Source organism: Anser cygnoides, chromosome 27 (assembly GCF_040182565.1).
Source record: "Anser cygnoides isolate HZ-2024a breed goose chromosome 27, Taihu_goose_T2T_genome, whole genome shotgun sequence".
Lineage (NCBI taxonomy): Eukaryota > Metazoa > Chordata > Aves > Anseriformes > Anatidae > Anser > Anser cygnoides.
Genome location: NC_089899.1, coordinates 3,634,785 through 3,651,781, shown reverse-complemented (window position 1 = coordinate 3,651,781; position 16,997 = coordinate 3,634,785). Strand labels below are relative to the sequence as shown.

The 16,997-nt window shown below is 51.8% G+C and overlaps 1 protein-coding gene across 3 annotated transcripts in view; it reads left to right on the top strand.

Moving 5' to 3' along the window:
- The window catches only part of FBN3 (fibrillin 3), a 117,077-nt gene that overhangs the window by 86,009 nt on the left and 14,071 nt on the right, over positions 1-16,997 (top strand). For all 3 annotated transcript variants that reach the window (XM_013195275.3, XM_066984007.1, XM_013195276.3), the window contains 27 exons: positions 162-287; positions 1,014-1,241; positions 1,383-1,508; positions 1,777-1,905; positions 3,008-3,133; positions 4,078-4,203; positions 4,580-4,702; positions 5,522-5,647; positions 5,784-5,909; positions 6,255-6,377; positions 6,876-6,998; positions 7,354-7,479; positions 8,056-8,178; positions 9,372-9,494; positions 9,793-9,954; positions 10,463-10,531; positions 10,834-10,959; positions 11,298-11,423; positions 11,842-11,991; positions 12,419-12,490; positions 13,641-13,766; positions 14,275-14,400; positions 14,905-15,030; positions 15,283-15,399; positions 15,682-15,810; positions 16,340-16,459; positions 16,850-16,975. In XM_013195275.3, coding sequence (XP_013050729.2) covers positions 162-287; positions 1,014-1,241; positions 1,383-1,508; positions 1,777-1,905; positions 3,008-3,133; positions 4,078-4,203; positions 4,580-4,702; positions 5,522-5,647; positions 5,784-5,909; positions 6,255-6,377; positions 6,876-6,998; positions 7,354-7,479; positions 8,056-8,178; positions 9,372-9,494; positions 9,793-9,954; positions 10,463-10,531; positions 10,834-10,959; positions 11,298-11,423; positions 11,842-11,991; positions 12,419-12,490; positions 13,641-13,766; positions 14,275-14,400; positions 14,905-15,030; positions 15,283-15,399; positions 15,682-15,810; positions 16,340-16,459; positions 16,850-16,975 — 3,429 coding nt within the window. The remainder of the gene's footprint in view (positions 1-161; positions 288-1,013; positions 1,242-1,382; positions 1,509-1,776; positions 1,906-3,007; positions 3,134-4,077; positions 4,204-4,579; positions 4,703-5,521; positions 5,648-5,783; positions 5,910-6,254; positions 6,378-6,875; positions 6,999-7,353; positions 7,480-8,055; positions 8,179-9,371; positions 9,495-9,792; positions 9,955-10,462; positions 10,532-10,833; positions 10,960-11,297; positions 11,424-11,841; positions 11,992-12,418; positions 12,491-13,640; positions 13,767-14,274; positions 14,401-14,904; positions 15,031-15,282; positions 15,400-15,681; positions 15,811-16,339; positions 16,460-16,849; positions 16,976-16,997) is intronic.

Genomic DNA, 16,997 nt, shown 5'->3' with positions numbered 1-16,997 from the left:
AGTGCCTGTGCCTGCAGCATGTTTTTCAGTGTGACAAGCTTCCAGTGCTAGCCAGGTGGGCAGCTCTGGGCTCTTCCCAGCTTCTCCAGGAGCCCCTCAAAGCCATACTGGGCACAACTATGTGCCACCCTCATGCCTGCCTCTTGCTTTCCTGCCAACAGATGTAAATGAGTGTGAAGTCTTCCCTGGCGTCTGTCCAAATGGCCGCTGTGTAAACACTGCCGGGTCCTTTCGGTGTGAGTGTCCAGAAGGGCTGACCCTCGACGGCACCGCTAGGACATGTGTGGGTAAGAACACCTCATCTGGTCCATCTGAGCAAGACTCCTCATGTCTGTTCGGCCATCTCCACATAGGCCCAACCATCCCGTATCCAACCACATGCCATCAATCAATCCCCAAGAGTGCTGCTGTCTGAAGCATGTAAAACTTGTTAGGAGCAGCCAAGCAAGCAGCCCAATCAAAGCAAGTGTGCCACAGCTTCATGTCCCAGGTCCAGCCAGTAGTGCAACCTTTGTCCTTGCGTGGATATCAGGAGTAGTCAATTCTGCGTGCTATGTTTTCAAAGGTCCACCACTTCTGTACGTCACGGCTGTTACAGTGATCAGACTTTAAGCAGATAACCTAACAATACAGGTTAATGACCCTGCCCAGGAGCCCTAAAGCAACTCCCAGCTGCTTTCTGGGCACATCATGAAAAACGTGTGCCCTTCATAGGGTCATCTGCACTACTAGCTCCCCCAAGGAGGGACTGTTTTCTGGCCATTGTGCCAACAGTCCACAGGCCAGCCATGTCCATATCAATAATCTTTAATATCGTCCCAAATAAGGTGGCCATTTATCCAAATGGCCCGTACCTGGGCATTGTTTGGAGGATGTTTTCTGGCCCCAGCCAAAGCTGTTCTAAGGACAATGCTAACTATGGCACAGGGCTGATGTCCCAGAAAAAAAAATACCTCTGGCCTTTCCAGAGGTCAGGTGCTGCAGGCAGGAACTCAGCTCTGCTCTCTCACCAGATGTGCGTGTGGAACAGTGCTACATGAAGTGGGATGAAGATGAGTGCACGGAGCCTCTGCCGGGCAAGTACCGGATTGACATGTGCTGCTGCTCTGTGGGCTCAGCCTGGGGCATCGATTGTGAAGAATGTCCCAAGATCGGCTCTAACGAGTACAAGGCCATCTGCCCAAGGGGACCTGGCTTTGCCAACCGAGGAGATGTGCTTTCTGGCAGGCCCTTCTACAAAGGTGAGAAGAAAGAGGGGGGTGGTTAACTGTGGGCTGTGCTCAGCCTATCTCAGCTACAGCCCAAGGAACCTGGTTCCGGGACCCTAAGTTCATTGCAGACATCCCTCTCCTGAAACACTGCTGTTCAACCTTCCCGTACAGATGTGAATGAATGTAAGGTCTTCTCTGGTCTGTGCACTCATGGGACCTGTCGGAACACCATAGGCAGTTTCAGATGTCTCTGTGGCAGTGGCTTTGCTCTGGATGCTGAGGAAAGGAACTGTACAGGTAAGGGAAAAAAAATGTTCCTCTGAACCACTCTTGCCCATCCCACTGCCTTGTGGGATGCTTAGCATTATGGTGGCACCCAGAGGAGTCGTGGCAATTATCTTAGGGATGTTCAGAGAAGCAAAGGGCAGAGTCACAAACAACCTGTGACCCTCCTCCAGCTTGTGGTAGGAAGGATCAGCCCTGCACCAGAGAGAGGCAGCCCAGTGCCAGCTGTTGTGCTTTGTAGCCTGTCCTGCCACCACTAGCTGGTCTTCATCCCCCACAGATATCGACGAGTGCCGCATCTCACCAGACCTGTGTGGCCATGGTACCTGTGTCAACACGCCGGGCAGCTTCGAGTGTGAGTGCTTTGAAGGCTACGAGAGCGGCTTCATGATGATGAAGAACTGCATGGGTAAGGGCTCATCTCTAGGGCAGAGCAGCACCCTTACTGTTTTTCCCTGGGGAAGAGGGTCTCTGGTACCAGATCTGACAAATGACCTCATTCCAAGCTGCTGTCTGTGTGTCTGGTTGTCCAGCTAACTATTTGTCTTCTGGCTGCACCTGGGCACTGTCGATTACACAACACATGACCTGGGCCTGTAGAGATGCTGTGAGAAGTTTATTAGCTCTCTGTTCCCTGGTATCAAGCCAAATTTCTGCATTGCCTTCTAGGGGCGTTGCAGGAGTCCTGATGCTGAGGAGAGATCCCTGACAGTGTTTGCTCTCCCCAGGGCAGTGAGTCTTCTACCTTTGCTTGGTTGCAAAGGCAGAACTGTGCTGAATGGCAGTACTTGTAGAGGAAGGGCTCTGTGTGAAGGGTTGAGAGTGCCATAGATGGTCCTGGGAGAACAGCAAAACATATGTAAATTGAAGTCAGACGTTCGTGAGACACAACACAGGCTCTCTGTGCATCAGTCCTGCATGTCAGCCTCAGGGGAAGTTCTCAAGTTTTATTAGGAATGCTGAAAGCAGTGTCTCCACCCAGACCTTTTCGCATCCATTTATGAACTTCTTGTCTAATTATATTTTGATCAGCTGCCTGCTGATCCTATCTATCTCTACAACCTCCTGGGGCTAGAAGTATTTGCTTTTAACCAATTTAAATGATCCATTCTACTTTCACCAAAGGCACCCTTCTTGTATGGAAGCATATAGTAAACCGTTGTTCTAAATTCAGCATAGACACTGCTTTGCTGATTCTGTGAGCATCAATCAAATTCTACTTCTCTTCAAACAGCAGAGTCTAAGTTACTTTAATGTCTTTTTATAAGGCAGCCACTCCATCCCCTTGGCTCTTTTGCTTAGCTTTCACAGTATATCCTAACTTGCAAAGATCCCAGCTGCACACACACAGTGCTCAAGATGTGGGCACACTTTATACAGCAGCAAACTGATTCTTTCTGTCCTCACAATTCTTTCTGATGATGACAAATTTTGGGGGGCTTTTTTTGGCTGCCACATTGGGAAAACCCAGCTGAAGGGAACGATTAACCACATTTCATGTCACTCTGCAGATATCAACGAGTGTGAGCAGGACCCACTGCTGTGCCGAGGCGGGATCTGCATGAACACAGATGGCAGCTTTGAATGTATCTGCCCGCCTGGACATGAGCTGACTTCTGAAGGGAACATTTGTGTAGGTAAGGTGATGGAAAGCTATGTTATGACCATAGTCTGATCAAGGGTAATGATGCAGGGAGACTTGAGTCTCCTACTAGGCCCATGAATTTTCTTCCAATCCCGTGTATGTGTAGAACACACTCAACCAGGAAGTTCTGAGATGACTCCCAGGGTTTCACTGCATTTATGTCTCTTGTTCTACCTGCTCTTCATTGAATACAGAGCAGTGGGGTGCTGGTAAGGAGAAGACAGATCTCGGTTTTCTACTGGCTGCTATAGCTATATCTCTACCAGTAAATTAAATATTCTCTGGGCCTGAAGCCCCACGATCTCTACCCACACAACAACTCTGTGGTTGTATCCATACAACCAAGGTCTAGCCTCCCAAGCAAGTTGGTGACACCCCAAGTAGGAATGGTTCCTAGTCCCTTTTAATCTCTGAGATTGGTCTAGGCAGTGTGAGGCAGTGTCAAGTGCTTGTTATGTGTTAAGCAACCAAGTTTTAGTGCTCATTTGTAGCTTTGTTTAGACCATTTGCACAGCCATAACCTGCAAGCTGGCAGTAAGTGTGGAAGCAAAAGGAACTTGCCTAGGGCAGTCTGAGCTGAGCTGGGTTCTAGCATGATCAGGAATCTGTGTTTCAGGCTCCTGGGAATCATAAACAGCACCAAGTAATGATGGGAGGAGGCAGTGAACTGCTGACTCAGAGAGGACAGAAGAATGAAGGTAGAGTTAAATCAGACCAGCCTGGGGCTGAGCCTAGGGACTGCAGGTCATGGCTCTGGGGAATCAGCCTGCTTTCTCTTCTCAGGACAGAAAGTATGTGGGAGAGTATCAGGTCAGAAAGCAAGGACAAATTGAGTTTAGAGCCAGTAGTACATCAGGGTACCCAGGGCTGTGTATGAAATGATGCTCAACATGGTAGCAGGATGGCTGGCTGCTCAAACTCTTCTCTCCACCACAGATATCAATGAGTGCTCCCTCAGTGACAACCTGTGTCGCAATGGACGCTGTGTCAATATCATCGGTACCTACCAGTGTGCTTGTGATTCGGGCTTCCAGGCCACACCAGACAGACAGGGCTGTGTCGGTGAGTGCTCCACTTCTCCAAATGCTATGCCAAGACCCCAGTATGCATCCAGGACCCTCCTGGCTTCGTACCTCTTATGATAGTCAGCAGGGTGCCTGAGTATAAGTTAACATCAGGTGTGGGGGGAACCTCCTGCCTGTTGGCAAAGGGTTATCACCAGCTATGAAACTTGTGAGCTGGGAAGTGGTTGACAGTGAAGGCAAGAATGCTTTCACCTGGGCAGGGGAGCTTTGCTCCCTCTGCAACAAGCCCATCATGAAGGCATCTCTCCCACCTTGTTCTTGCATGCTGGCACTGAATCTGAGCAGGTCTGCTGCAGTGCATGCATCCCAGCTTATGACTTAACTCGATGCCTGACTTCTCCCTTCACCCCCAGACATTGATGAGTGCACCATAACCAACGGTGGCTGTGACACACACTGTTCCAACTCGGAGGGCAGCTATGAGTGCAGCTGCAGTGAAGGCTATGCACTGATGCCAGACAAGAGATCGTGTGCAGGTGAGTGTTCAGCTTGGCTCTCGTAGGTGCTGTCCCAGGGTCCTCTGCATCCACTGCCTGCCAGACATACTGTGAGAGTGAGGGGGTCTCGTTTTTAGGTCACTTCTGGAGAGGTGATTTCTCTGGACTAAGGTTTGCTCTGCACTGCTGTCAGTTCACCTGCAGTATTGTATCCAGTTCTGGGCTCCCCGGCACAAAAAAGACAGGGAGCTCCTGGAAAGAGTCCAGTGGAGGGCCACAAAGATGATACGGGGGCCTGGAGCATCTCCCCTGGGAGGAAAGGCTGAGAGACCTGGGTCTGGTCAGCCTTGAGAAAAGAAGACTGAGAGGGGATCTTATCAATGCCTATAAATACCTGAAGTGTGGGAGACAGAGGGACACGGCCGACCTCTTTTCAGAGGTCTGTGGGGACAGGACAAGGGGCAGCGGCCACAAAATGGAGCCCAGGAAGTTCCGCACCAACACGCAAAAGAACTTCTTCCCGGTGAGGGTGACGGAGCGCTGGGACAGGCTGCCCAGGGAGGCTGTGGGGTCTCCTTCTCTGGAGATATTCAAGGCCCGTCTGGAATCCTACCTGGGCAACCTGCTCTAGGGAACCTGCTTTGGCAGGGGGGTTGGACCCAATGGTCTCAGGAGGTCCCTTCCAACCCCTACGATTCTGTGATTCAATGTCCAGCCCCTCCTTACAGGCCCCCCCAGGCCTGTATATAACTTGTTACACAGCCCCTCCTGTGACTCCATCCTGCCCCCTACTGCTCCCACAATACTCTTTCCCTGGCTCTTAACTTCTTGACTTCAGGAATGGTTTCTTCTCTCTAGATATTGACGAATGTGAGGATAATCCAGACATCTGTGATGGTGGGCAGTGTACTAACATCCCTGGGGAGTATCGCTGCCTCTGCTTCGATGGCTTCATGGCATCCCTGGACATGAAGACTTGTATTGGTAAGGACATAGCTGTGCCCTGGGCACATCAACATGAGGCTGCTGGGGGAGGGAAGGAAGGAGAGAAGCAGAAGCTTGCCTCAAAGTCAGGACATGGTTGTTGTGGTGCTCAAAGCAAGCCCTTTTTCTCCTGCAGACGTGAATGAATGTGATCTCAACCCTAACATCTGCCTGCACGGCGAGTGTGAAAACACAAAGGGCTCCTTCATCTGCCACTGCCAGCTGGGCTACTTCGTCAAGAAGGGAACCACAGGCTGCACAGGTGGGAACACACCAGCAGTGAAGCCCTGGGGTGATGGTGGGAGCTCTCACAAACACCTCCTGCAGCTGCCCCGGAGGGAACACCATCCCTCTGATGGGGGATACTGTGGGCACCCCTGGGGCTGGGAGCCCCTCCTGGGCAGGCACACACTGGCAGAAAGGGAAGTTTCAGTCAGGGTGACACTTTCCTGGTTTATAGCCAAGCCAGGGAGCTGTCCTTTCCTTTTGTCTCTATATTCCAGAGGGGAACAAAGATCAGCTCTTCAGCTCAAGGATACAACCCCAGGGCAACCTGTTCTTGGGGAAGCTAAGTTGTGTCATGCTCTGATATCCTTCCTTCTTGCAGACATTGATGAATGTGAGATTGGGGCTCACAACTGCGACATGCATGCCTCCTGCATCAATGTGCCTGGGAGCTTCAAGTGCAAGTGTCGCACAGGCTGGCTTGGAGATGGGCTGAAGTGCAATGGTGAGTTCTCATCCTAGGAGAGCATATTGGTGTGTCCGGGTGCTCTGTGGGTACCTGTGAAGGTTGGGCTGAGTTGGCTTACAATGGTCTTGAGCCCAAGGGGTCCTGCATGAGGATTTTTCAAAGTGTAGGTGTAGGATGAAGGGGGGCTGCAGGTGTTGCACTGTCAGGTTCTGTGACTGTCTGGGAAGGATACAAGTGATGGTGGCAGCAAGGGCATATGTTTGTGGGATGTGGAGTGTGGGTGTGTGATATTGAGATGTGTTTGGACGAATGTCAAATTGGCAATGTGGCTGGTGGGGTGTTGGGGCATGGTGTAGTAGGTATGCAGGGATATGTGGGTGTAGGAGGTGTGTAGGGATGTGCTGGTGTATGTATGGTGCACATACACAAGTGCAGGGACTCGCTGGATCAATGTGTGTGGTATATATAAAGGGATGTAAGGGTGTATGCGTGGGTATGTGTGTCTGAATTGATAGGGTGCTTTTCCCTCCCCAGACCTGGATGAGTGTGCAACTGAAGAGCACAAGTGCAACCTGAACGCCAACTGCATCAACACACCAGGGTCCTACCGCTGTGCCTGCCGAGAAGGCTTCAATGGGGATGGCTTCTCCTGCACAGGTAAGTCCCACAGATTCAGCAGCAGGAATGTGGCTTGAGTGTCCTGCTGAGGCAAAGGTCTCACCCCTCTCAAACTCACCCAGCACCTGGCTACATGTGTGGGATTCCCCAAACCAGATATCCTCCAAAACCCACTGCAGCCTGCCCTGCACCACAGCCTGCTGAGGTACCTTCAGCAGAGATCCACCTTCTTCTCAGCTGGTGTTTGGGGGGGATCAAGAAGTATCGCAGCCCCTTCTTTGCAGCCTCCTAGCAGAGGGATGGGAACAAGCTTGTGGGATTTTCCTGGGCGAGGTGGAAAAAGCTCCTATATTTGGGTGGACACCATTTCAGTCTCACACCTGTCTCTCCCTAGATGTGGATGAATGTGCGGACAATGTGAACCTGTGTGAGAACGGACAGTGTCTCAATGCACCTGGGGGTTATCGCTGCGAGTGCGAAATGGGCTTCAATCCCACAGAGGACAGCAAGGCCTGCCAGGGTAAGTGCCCAGAGTTTTGTTAGCTACTTCAAGATATCCAGGGTCTACCTCCTTTCTGGCCTTTGTCTTTCCTCAGCACTATAGCCACCTGATCCACCACTAAGCAAGACACACCATCATCTGGTGGTGCAAGGCTACTGGGTTCTTGAAGGTAGTCAGAACCCTGACCATCAGTGCTGGGTACCACAATGTCAGTGCTGAACTGTAGGCTCTGCTCTGACTCCAAGGTGCTATTCCCCAGGCTGGCAGCTCCAGGTGAGACCTACTCTTCAGACATGTCAGCTCTTCCACTTCCAGGCCTTGGTCCCCAGCCTGCAGAGAGGCTGGGCTAAGCTGAGGATCCAGGCAATATGTGAACAATCAACTAGACAGGAGTGAGGGGAGAAGGCATAGACACAGCATTCCTGGTCCTGCTCACCCAGGAGGTGATATCCCTCAGCACTAAAACCATCATGAGGACATGGGTTATCAAGTGGGTGACTAGGCTGTGGCTCTGCTTTGCAATGGGAGCAGGAGAGTCCTGTCCCGTCCCTCACCTTGCCAGATCCTGAGTACCCAGCTCTCCCTCTCTTGCAGATATTGATGAATGCACTTTCCAGAATATCTGTGTCTTTGGGACCTGCCAGAACCTGCCTGGGATGTTCCGTTGCGCCTGTGATGATGGCTATGAACTGGACAGGAGTGGAGGCAACTGCACAGGTACAGGACTTGCATGGGTCCATTGGACGAGGGTTACTGACCCATGGTACAGCCTCTCCTTGAATATTGTGTTCAGTTCTGGGCTCCACAATATAAAAAGGATTTTAAGGTACTTGAAAGCATCCAGAGAAGGGCAACAAAGCTGGTAAAAGGGCTGGAAGGCATGGCCTGTGAGGAGAGTCTGGGGACACTCAGGTTGTCTAGTTCTGGAGAAAAGGAGGTCAAGAGGTGACCTCCTTACTCTCTACAACTTCCTGAGGAGGGGAAGCAGAAAGGGAGGTGCTGATTTCTTCTGCCTAGTGACCAATGATAGGACTTGAGGAAATAGCACGAAGCTGCGCCAGGGGAAGTTCAGATTCAATATTAGGAAAAATTCCTTTACTGTGTGGGTGGTCAAACACTGAAACAGACTTCCTAGAGAGGGTGGCTTGATGCCCCATGCTTGTTGGTATTTAAGAGACATTTGGATAATGCCCTCAATAATATGCTTTAGCTTTTGGGTACCCCTGAAGAGGTCAGGCAGCTGTACTGTCACTCAAGAAATTTTTACACAGGTTTGATTTAGCAGCATTTTAAGATTTATTAATACTGACTGCATCAGTCAACAAGGGAAGACCGACCGATGTCAAAGGAAGACCAACCGATGTAACCCTGGGCTGCATCAGCAGAGGATTGGGCAGCAGGTGGAGGGAGGTGATTGTCCCCCTCTGCTCTGCCCTTGTGAGGCCCCACCTGGAGTGCTGCATCCAGGTCTGGGGTGCCCAGCACAAGAAGGATGCTGATCTGTTAGAATGGGTCCAGAGGAGGGACAAAGATGATCAAGGGGCTGGAGCACCTCTCCTGCGAAGAAAGGCTGGGAGAGCCGTGGCTGTTCAGCCTACAGAAGAGAAGGCTCTGGGGAGACCTCATTGAGAACTTCCAGTACTTAAAGGGAACGTATAAAAAAGATGGAGAGCGACTGTTTGCTCAACCAGATAATGACGAGGGGGAACGTTTTTAAACTAGAAGAGGGGAGATTTAGAATAGAGATTAGCAGGAAATTCATCCCTCAGAGGGTGTTGAGGCACTGGAAAAGGTTGCCCAGAGAGGCTGTGGATGCCCCATCCCTGGAGGTGTTCAAGACCAGGTTAGATGAGTGGTTTCTGTGGCAGTCTTCATCTTTCTTTTCAGTCTTCATGTTTCCATCTTTTCAGACATCAATGAATGTGCAGACCCTGTGAACTGTATCAATGGCCTGTGTGTCAACACCCCTGGCAGCTACCTGTGCAACTGTCCACAAGACTTCGAGTTGAACCCCACTGGTGTGGGCTGTGTGGGTGAGTGGGGACCTGTCTGGTAAACACACCTTCCTGTCAAGAGCTTGGTGGTCCTTCATGTTGGTAGTGGCCCAGGATTAGCCACTAGCAGAGCCTGGAGTGGTGGACCACAATATGCCCTGTAAAATACCTGGCCGTTCATGATGGGCTTAACCCTGCAGCAGCAGCAGAGTCCTTTCCTTCTGTTACGACTGGCCCACCTTGTGTCACCAATGTGGGTGCTCTCCTGGTTGGAGAGATGTTTTTCCTCCTGTGCACGCAATTCTTTGCTTACTCACACAGTACTTTCTTTGCATAGATACCCGTGTTGGAAACTGCTTCCTGGACACCCAGGATCGAGGAGATGGGGGGATCTCCTGCAGTGCAGAAATTGGAGTTGGTGTCACCCGGGCATCTTGCTGCTGCTCACTGGGTCGTGCATGGGGTAACCCCTGTGAGCTTTGTCCTCCAGCCAACACGAGTGAGTTGAGAAGTCATCTGGGATGAACTGGATGGGCTGGATGGGCAGCATAGGGCAGAAAGAAGAGAAGGGGCTGTGCCCCTGTGGCTTCTCAGCTCAGGGTAGGAGTCCTGGGTCCAGTATTTGTTATAATTATGGTAGAGCAAGGGAAGATGAGAGAGGAGAGGCTGACCCTGCTGTGTAAGGTTAGACATGTAGACCAAGGCTGGGGAAAGGTGGGGGGAGACCAGGCAGGTTGTGACTTGGGGGTCCAGACTGGGATCCTTTGTTCTTGTCACAAGGCTGGGAAATGTGGAATAATCCCATTCAGGATTGGACAGGCAGAGCTAGGGAGGCTGAGTTGGCTTAGAGTGTGACAGGAGTCAGGCTGCTCCATCTGTACCTCAATCACTACCCCCATGTCCTGTTTCTCCTGGGTTTCTCCTGGGTTTCCCCTGGGTTTCCCTCCCTGTCCTGTTTCACGGGAGCTCACTCAGCTCAGGACCCCCCTGACTGACTTTTTCCACAGCTGAATACAAGACCCTATGCCCTGGAGGAGAAGGTTTCCGGCCCAACCCCATCACTGTCATCCTGGAAGGTAAGCCCACCTGGCCACCCGGACCCTCACAAGGGGCTCAGGAGGTGGGGGAGCCTAGCCGTGTGTGAGCACCGTCTGCCACATCACCGGGCTGGTTAGTGCCTGCTGAGTGAGCCCTGACCACCCAATGGTAAACAGCAAGTGAATGCTCAGATATTTTCCAGACACCTGACAGAGCTGCTTGGGTGTCAGCAGGAGCTGCAGGCAGTGGGATCAGCACAAGAGGGGGGTCCTGGTTTGAGGACGCTCCCTGGTCTGGTCTACCAGGTAGTGAACACCTCCTGGCTGCTCTCCCTCCACAGATATCGATGAGTGCCAGGAGCTGCCGGGCCTCTGCCAGGGTGGCAACTGTGTGAACACTTTTGGCAGCTTCCAGTGTGAGTGCCCCCTCGGCTACTACCTCAATGAGGACACACGCATCTGTGAAGGTAGCTGTACTGTGCTTGGTGCCTGTGGCACAAGTGTGTGCATGCATGTGTGTATGTGTGTGCAACAGAGTCGTGGTTGTATCTGTGCTGGGCTTTCCCTTTATGCTGTAGGAGTGGTTGGCAGAATCTCTTCCCCTTTCTCTTCCAGATTTCCGGTTATCACAAACCCTGGCCCCTTTCTCTATGCCAGGCCATCTTAGTCCCTGTGCCAGCTTGCATGTGCCCTGTGCCAGGCCTATCCATACCTAGGGCCAAGCCCATATCCTCCACCCCACATCAAGCCTGTCTCTACCTGTGCCCAGTCAGTACTTTAACCTCCCGTCTCCTCTGTTTGGCAGATATTGACGAGTGCTCTGCTCACATTGGGATCTGTGGCCCTGGGACCTGCTACAACACCCTTGGCAACTACACCTGTGTGTGCCCCCCTGAGTACATGCAAGTCAACGGAGGAAATAACTGCATGGGTATGGCATTATCCACAACTCCGGGAAGGGGCCCAGCAGCGCCCTGGCTGTGCCCTACTTATGGGTGGTGCTGTGGGCAGCATGACATGAGCAGTTTGGCTGAGTGGAAGGAGTGGGAAGTGCTGGGAGCAGGGGCTGGGACTCAGGATGCCTGAATGCATCCCTGCCCCTACACCACACACGTTGCCCATGTCAGAGGACGTGCATTGCCACTGCCTGCTGTGGGACAGAATCCAAAGCTCTCACCAAGCAGAGCTTCAGCCCATCACTGCAGCCACTTTGCAGGGCCTGTGCATTACTTGCAGTCCCTGAGCACCAGGACTGAGCCGTCTGACATATCCCTGGCAATGAGCTCGCTCGGGCTTGCAGCACTCGTTCTGAGGGTGGGCACAAGACATTGTCTGGGCTGCCTTTGCAGACATGAGGAAGAGTGTGTGCTATCGCAACTACAATGACACGTGTGAGAATGAGCTGTCCTTCAACATGACCAAGAAGATGTGCTGCTGCTCCTACAACATTGGCAAGGCCTGGAACAAGCCGTGCGAGCCCTGTCCCACGCCAGCCAGCTGTAAGTCAAACTTCCTGGAAAGGCATCTTGAGATCGTGGCTACCCTCTTACTTTTCTGTGCACTTTGAGACTCAGGCACAGGGGGAGTAACAAAATAATGGGGGACAAGGGAAAGCATCGTGGCTGGCAGACAGTGCCTACAGGTGTGAACGCCATGGGGACATGCACGTGCATGCATGTCTCTGTGTGTGCCTGTAGGTGTGACTGTGCCCTGCAGTACATGTGTAAGCTCTCTGCCCTGTGCCATACGCGTGCTCATAGTTCCCCGTGTGCCAGCCCCTGAGATTCCTGGCCAGGCACCACGCAGATCCCCTCTGACCTGTTGCATCCTCTCTCCACTCACTCCAGCCATTCTTGGCCCTTGTCCCTCTCATTCCTCACTGCCTGCCCAGCAGGCATGGCCATGACTGAGGTGTTTCCCTTCCAGCTGAGTACCAGATCCTGTGTGGGAACCAGGCCCCTGGCTTTATCATCGACATCCACACAGGGAAGCCCATCGGTGAGTACAGCCAGCCCCTTCTGACCCCACACGTGCAGCACAAGGTCTGCTCTCTACCCTTCTACTTTCTCCCCACAGTGTCTGTGAGCATGTTCGCTTCCATTCCCTCAGCAAATTAAGCCTTGAGTAGAAGAGAGAAGGGAAAGAGGTGGCAAACATAGTTGCAAGCAGTTCACCAAGCCTTCAGGACTGTGTCCAGAGTGCCTGGGCTGCTCAGAGCTCTCCACATTTGCAGTTGTCTGTTGGTCTCAGTGCTACCTGGACAGATGGGTGGCCAGTGACCACAGACAGTAGCCAGTAGCCTGTAGCCAGGTAGATCTAGAATTCACGTGTGATAGACCTGGCATTTGTATTGCTAGCAGCACAGGCATTACAGCCTCAGGGTGCTGAGAGCTGAAGTTTCAGGTTTGTATTTTGGTAGATGGAAAGTCAGAGGTGCTGGTGAAAGCTATGGAATTTGCGGAGTGTCTGTGGAAGTTCTGCAGTCCTGAAAGATGGAAGCTTGTGAGACACCAGATTAATTAATCATTGCTTCACCTGGTCATGGCATTGCCAACCTGACCCCAAGAGAATGAAAAGGAGGGAGATGACTTCATCTTCCACTCCAAGGAAGCAAGAGTTCAGAAGCATGGGCCATGCTACAGAACGTGTCAGTCACTTGTGTGGGACTGCAGGGCTGGCAGGCCTGGTGGTGAATTGTACTGAACACAGAGATAAGAGTCAGGGCCCCTCAAGCCATCTCAGTGTTTCAGTGGCCTCCCTGATCTTCCCAGTTCCAGCCTGGTATCACAGCCTGAGCTAGTGTCTATGTTACTGCAGCGGTATACTCGGAGAAAGCAAGGTGGATGTCCTGAGTAGGATCCCTCCCAGCGTGTGCTGTGCAGGCTCTGCCAGCAATCCTATGGCTCCTGTGACTTACAGTCTTGTGTGGCTCTGTTGGGTAGGCAGAATTCTGCAGAGCAGTCCTAGCCTGGCACTATCTGCAGGATCCAGTACTAATCCTGCAAGAGTTGCTCCACTGGTTGCCTGGTGGCCTTTCCCTGATAAATCTTCTTTCTAGAATGAACAAGGGCAATAGTATTCCAGTTGTGGGGGGTGCTTTCTTCCTTTGTGCCTTCCTAGTTTGATGACAAATGTTATCTGTGTCTAGATATCGATGAGTGCAGTGAGATCCCTGCTATCTGCACGAATGGTGTCTGCATCAATCAAATTGGCAGCTTCCGATGCGAGTGCCCCATTGGATTCAGCTACAACAACATCCTGCTCATCTGTGAAGGTAACAGAGCAGCCAGGACAGTGCTGCCAAGGGTGCCTACGGGGGTGGGGGGGCTCAACGTAGCACTAGCATCTCCCCAGCTCATGGGGCATCAGGGTCAGCGCTGTCAGCCAGACATAGATAGAATCCACACGTTCTCAGCCTTCTTGAAATTATTTGACTTTTCTACGTCAAATCTTGAACAAAAAAAATGCTGATTTTTGTGAATGTTCCTTTCTGGTTTTCTCCTCCTCTGGTTTTAGTGGGGTTTGTTTGTTTGTTTTCTTTTGTTTGGTTTGTTTTTGTTTTTTTTTTAGTGTTTGTAAATGCTATTGTTTAAAAGAGTTGAATTATACCTAAGATGCATTATTTTATTGCAAAACAATAGAAAAATGATGAGACTTCTTGGAACAAACCAAGGGTAAAAATTCAGTAGATTCCAATTAGCCTCTCCAGCCCTACCAGGATAATGCCTGGTGAGTTGTTGGCACTCTGCACAGTCAAGGTGTGCACTTCTCTCCTCCCGCAGACATTGATGAATGCAGCAGTGGGGAGAACCTCTGCCAGCGCAATGCTGACTGCATCAACATCCCCGGCAGTTACAGGTGCGAATGCTCAACTGGATACAAGCTGTCGCCGAGCGGAGCCTGCGTGGGTAAGATGGGAGCTGTTTGCTACCTATTCTAAAGGCACGTGTGGGAGGTGCTGACTCCCCTAGGCTATTCATCTGGCTTTGCAGACCACCCTGTGTGGACCCAAGGAAGGACAGGACGAAGGATATGCCAGACCCATGCACTGGTTCCTGGTCTTTTGTCAAGCTTGGGGACCTGTGCTGTGATTATGGGATGCCTACACTTTTAGAATAATTCCAAGGGACTGTGGGCCCCTGGCGGTGAAAAAGGATCTCTGTGAATTACAGCTTTAGTTTGGCAGCTCAGGCCATTTGCTTTAATGAAACTTACTTTTTTAGAGATTGCAGATCAAAAAATCCTCTTGCTTCTTCTCTTTGAAGAGCCATCTCTCAGAAAACTCAGATCCCATTCTGCTGCGCTGTTGCTCACAAACACAGCAAGCAGGGGTCTGCAAAAGGTTAGCACCTTGACTTCTCCCATTTGGTCCATCCCTTCTGCTCACTGGTGCCCACTTTGCTTTGTTTTAGGTCGCAATGAATGCCAGGAGATTCCCAATGTCTGCAGCCATGGGGACTGCGTTGACACCGAGGGCAGCTACATCTGCATCTGTCATAACGGCTTCAAGGCCACCGGGGAGCAGACCATGTGCATGGGTCAGTGTGACTGCCCCAGCCCTGCAATGGCCTTTTGAGTGAATCACGATATCGGGATGGACGTGAGCTCTCCCCAGCATCTGCTGGGTAGTGCCAAGGACAGCCAAGGACATGGCCTCTGTGTCCTCTTAATCCTAGGCTGGCCTTGCAAATCCATAGACGTGTGCAGCTCTCTGGACCCTGTCTGCACATCCAAGACAGTGTCTCTCAGCTCACATCGCCCCTCAATCATCTGTGTCCTTTTCCCTGCAGATATTGATGAATGTGACCGGCAACCCTGTGGAAATGGGACCTGCAAGAACACGGTTGGCTCCTACAACTGCCTTTGCTTCCCTGGCTTTGAGCTAACACACAACAATGACTGCATGGGTGAGTTACACGCAGTCCCGACCACACGGGTAACGGGATGATTGGTGTCATCTGGCAAGAGCTGAGGGGCACTCCCTGGGTGTCACACAGTGGCATGCAGGGGGTGACTCTGGGTGCCACATGGCAGCTGTTATAAGAGTGATGGCTGAGGGTTACCTGTCAGTGGCTATGGGGGTAGTTGGATGTGTTACCAGTCAGAAATAAGGGGCTGGTGAAGGTGGTACACTGACACTCACGCTGTGCATATCTCTTCCCACTTTTCTTGTCATTTCCCTCCCACAGACATTGATGAGTGTTCCTCCCTGGTGGGGCAGGTATGTCGAAATGGTCAGTGCATCAATAGCATCGGCTCCTTCCAGTGCCTGTGCCAAGAGGGTTATGACCGGACCCCTGACGGGAAGAACTGTGTAGGTGAGTGTACGGGGAGCAGGCTAGTCCTTCTCAGTGAGTTATGCCGTATGCTGGCATGGCTGGCACGGTGTAGTGCTAAGAGACCTGGTCCCCAAGCTGGTCTACCTAAAGTGGTAGACTTGGTCTGCCCCAAGTCCTGTCAAGTCAAAGCATCGTCATTTGACTGCCAATGGAAAACTGGATTGGACCCCACTACACCTGCATCTCTGTTCCAGCAATGCCAGGAACAGTCATGCTAGTGCCTTTCAACCAGCTGAGACCTGCAGACAGAGAGGGCAAACATTGTCTTGTCCGTGCTCCTAAAGCATGCAGAGTCGTACCAGCAATACCTTAAGAACTACCCTGCAAGGCAGGACTGGCTTTGCTTGAGATGGTCCCTGTGCTTGTGCAGCCCCTGGGGCTGCAGGGACAGACAGGCACGTTGTACCCTGGTTACTTATGTCCACCACACTGCAGAAAAGGTACCCTCCACCTGAATTCTCAGACCTGAGCACAGACACTGCCATTGCTTATTTCCCCTCCTCTGCAGACATCAATGAGTGCGTGAGCCTGCCTGGGACCTGCTCCCCCGGCACCTGCCAGAACCTGGAGGGCTCCTTCCGCTGTATTTGCCCCCCTGGGTATGAAGTACAGAACGACAACTGCATCGGTAATGTTGGCTCTCTGCCTCCTCCATTCTTAGCACAGCATGTGGTCACCTTGGGCTATTCTCAGAGCAACCATATTCTTCCTGGGTGGCCTGGGGCATGCATCACCACCCCCAAATATCCTCTTGAAAGCAATTGGGCACAGAGCAAGGCAAGGCCTGCTGCCAGGACGGGAGAGGGTCAGTGGTTTTGCTGTACCCTGACCTCTTCAATTGTCCCATTTGCCCTGAAGGTGGGTTAAAGGGTAAGGCCAGGCTTTCTGTCCCCAAGAGGGGTGATGACCTGTGAGCAACAGAGCTCCCCAAACATCCCGACTTCACCTGCTTTTAATGCAATGAGCAAAGGAGTGACCTTTGGCTGCTCTGTAAGTAATGCATCTGCAATGGTCCCAGATATCAACGAATGTGAGGAGGAGCCCAACATCTGCCTCTTCGGGACGTGCACCAATACTCCTGGCAGCTTCCAGTGTGTCTGCCCTCCTGGCTTTGTGCTGTCTGATAACGGACGACGGTGCTTTGGTGAGTGTGGCTCTGCCTGCAG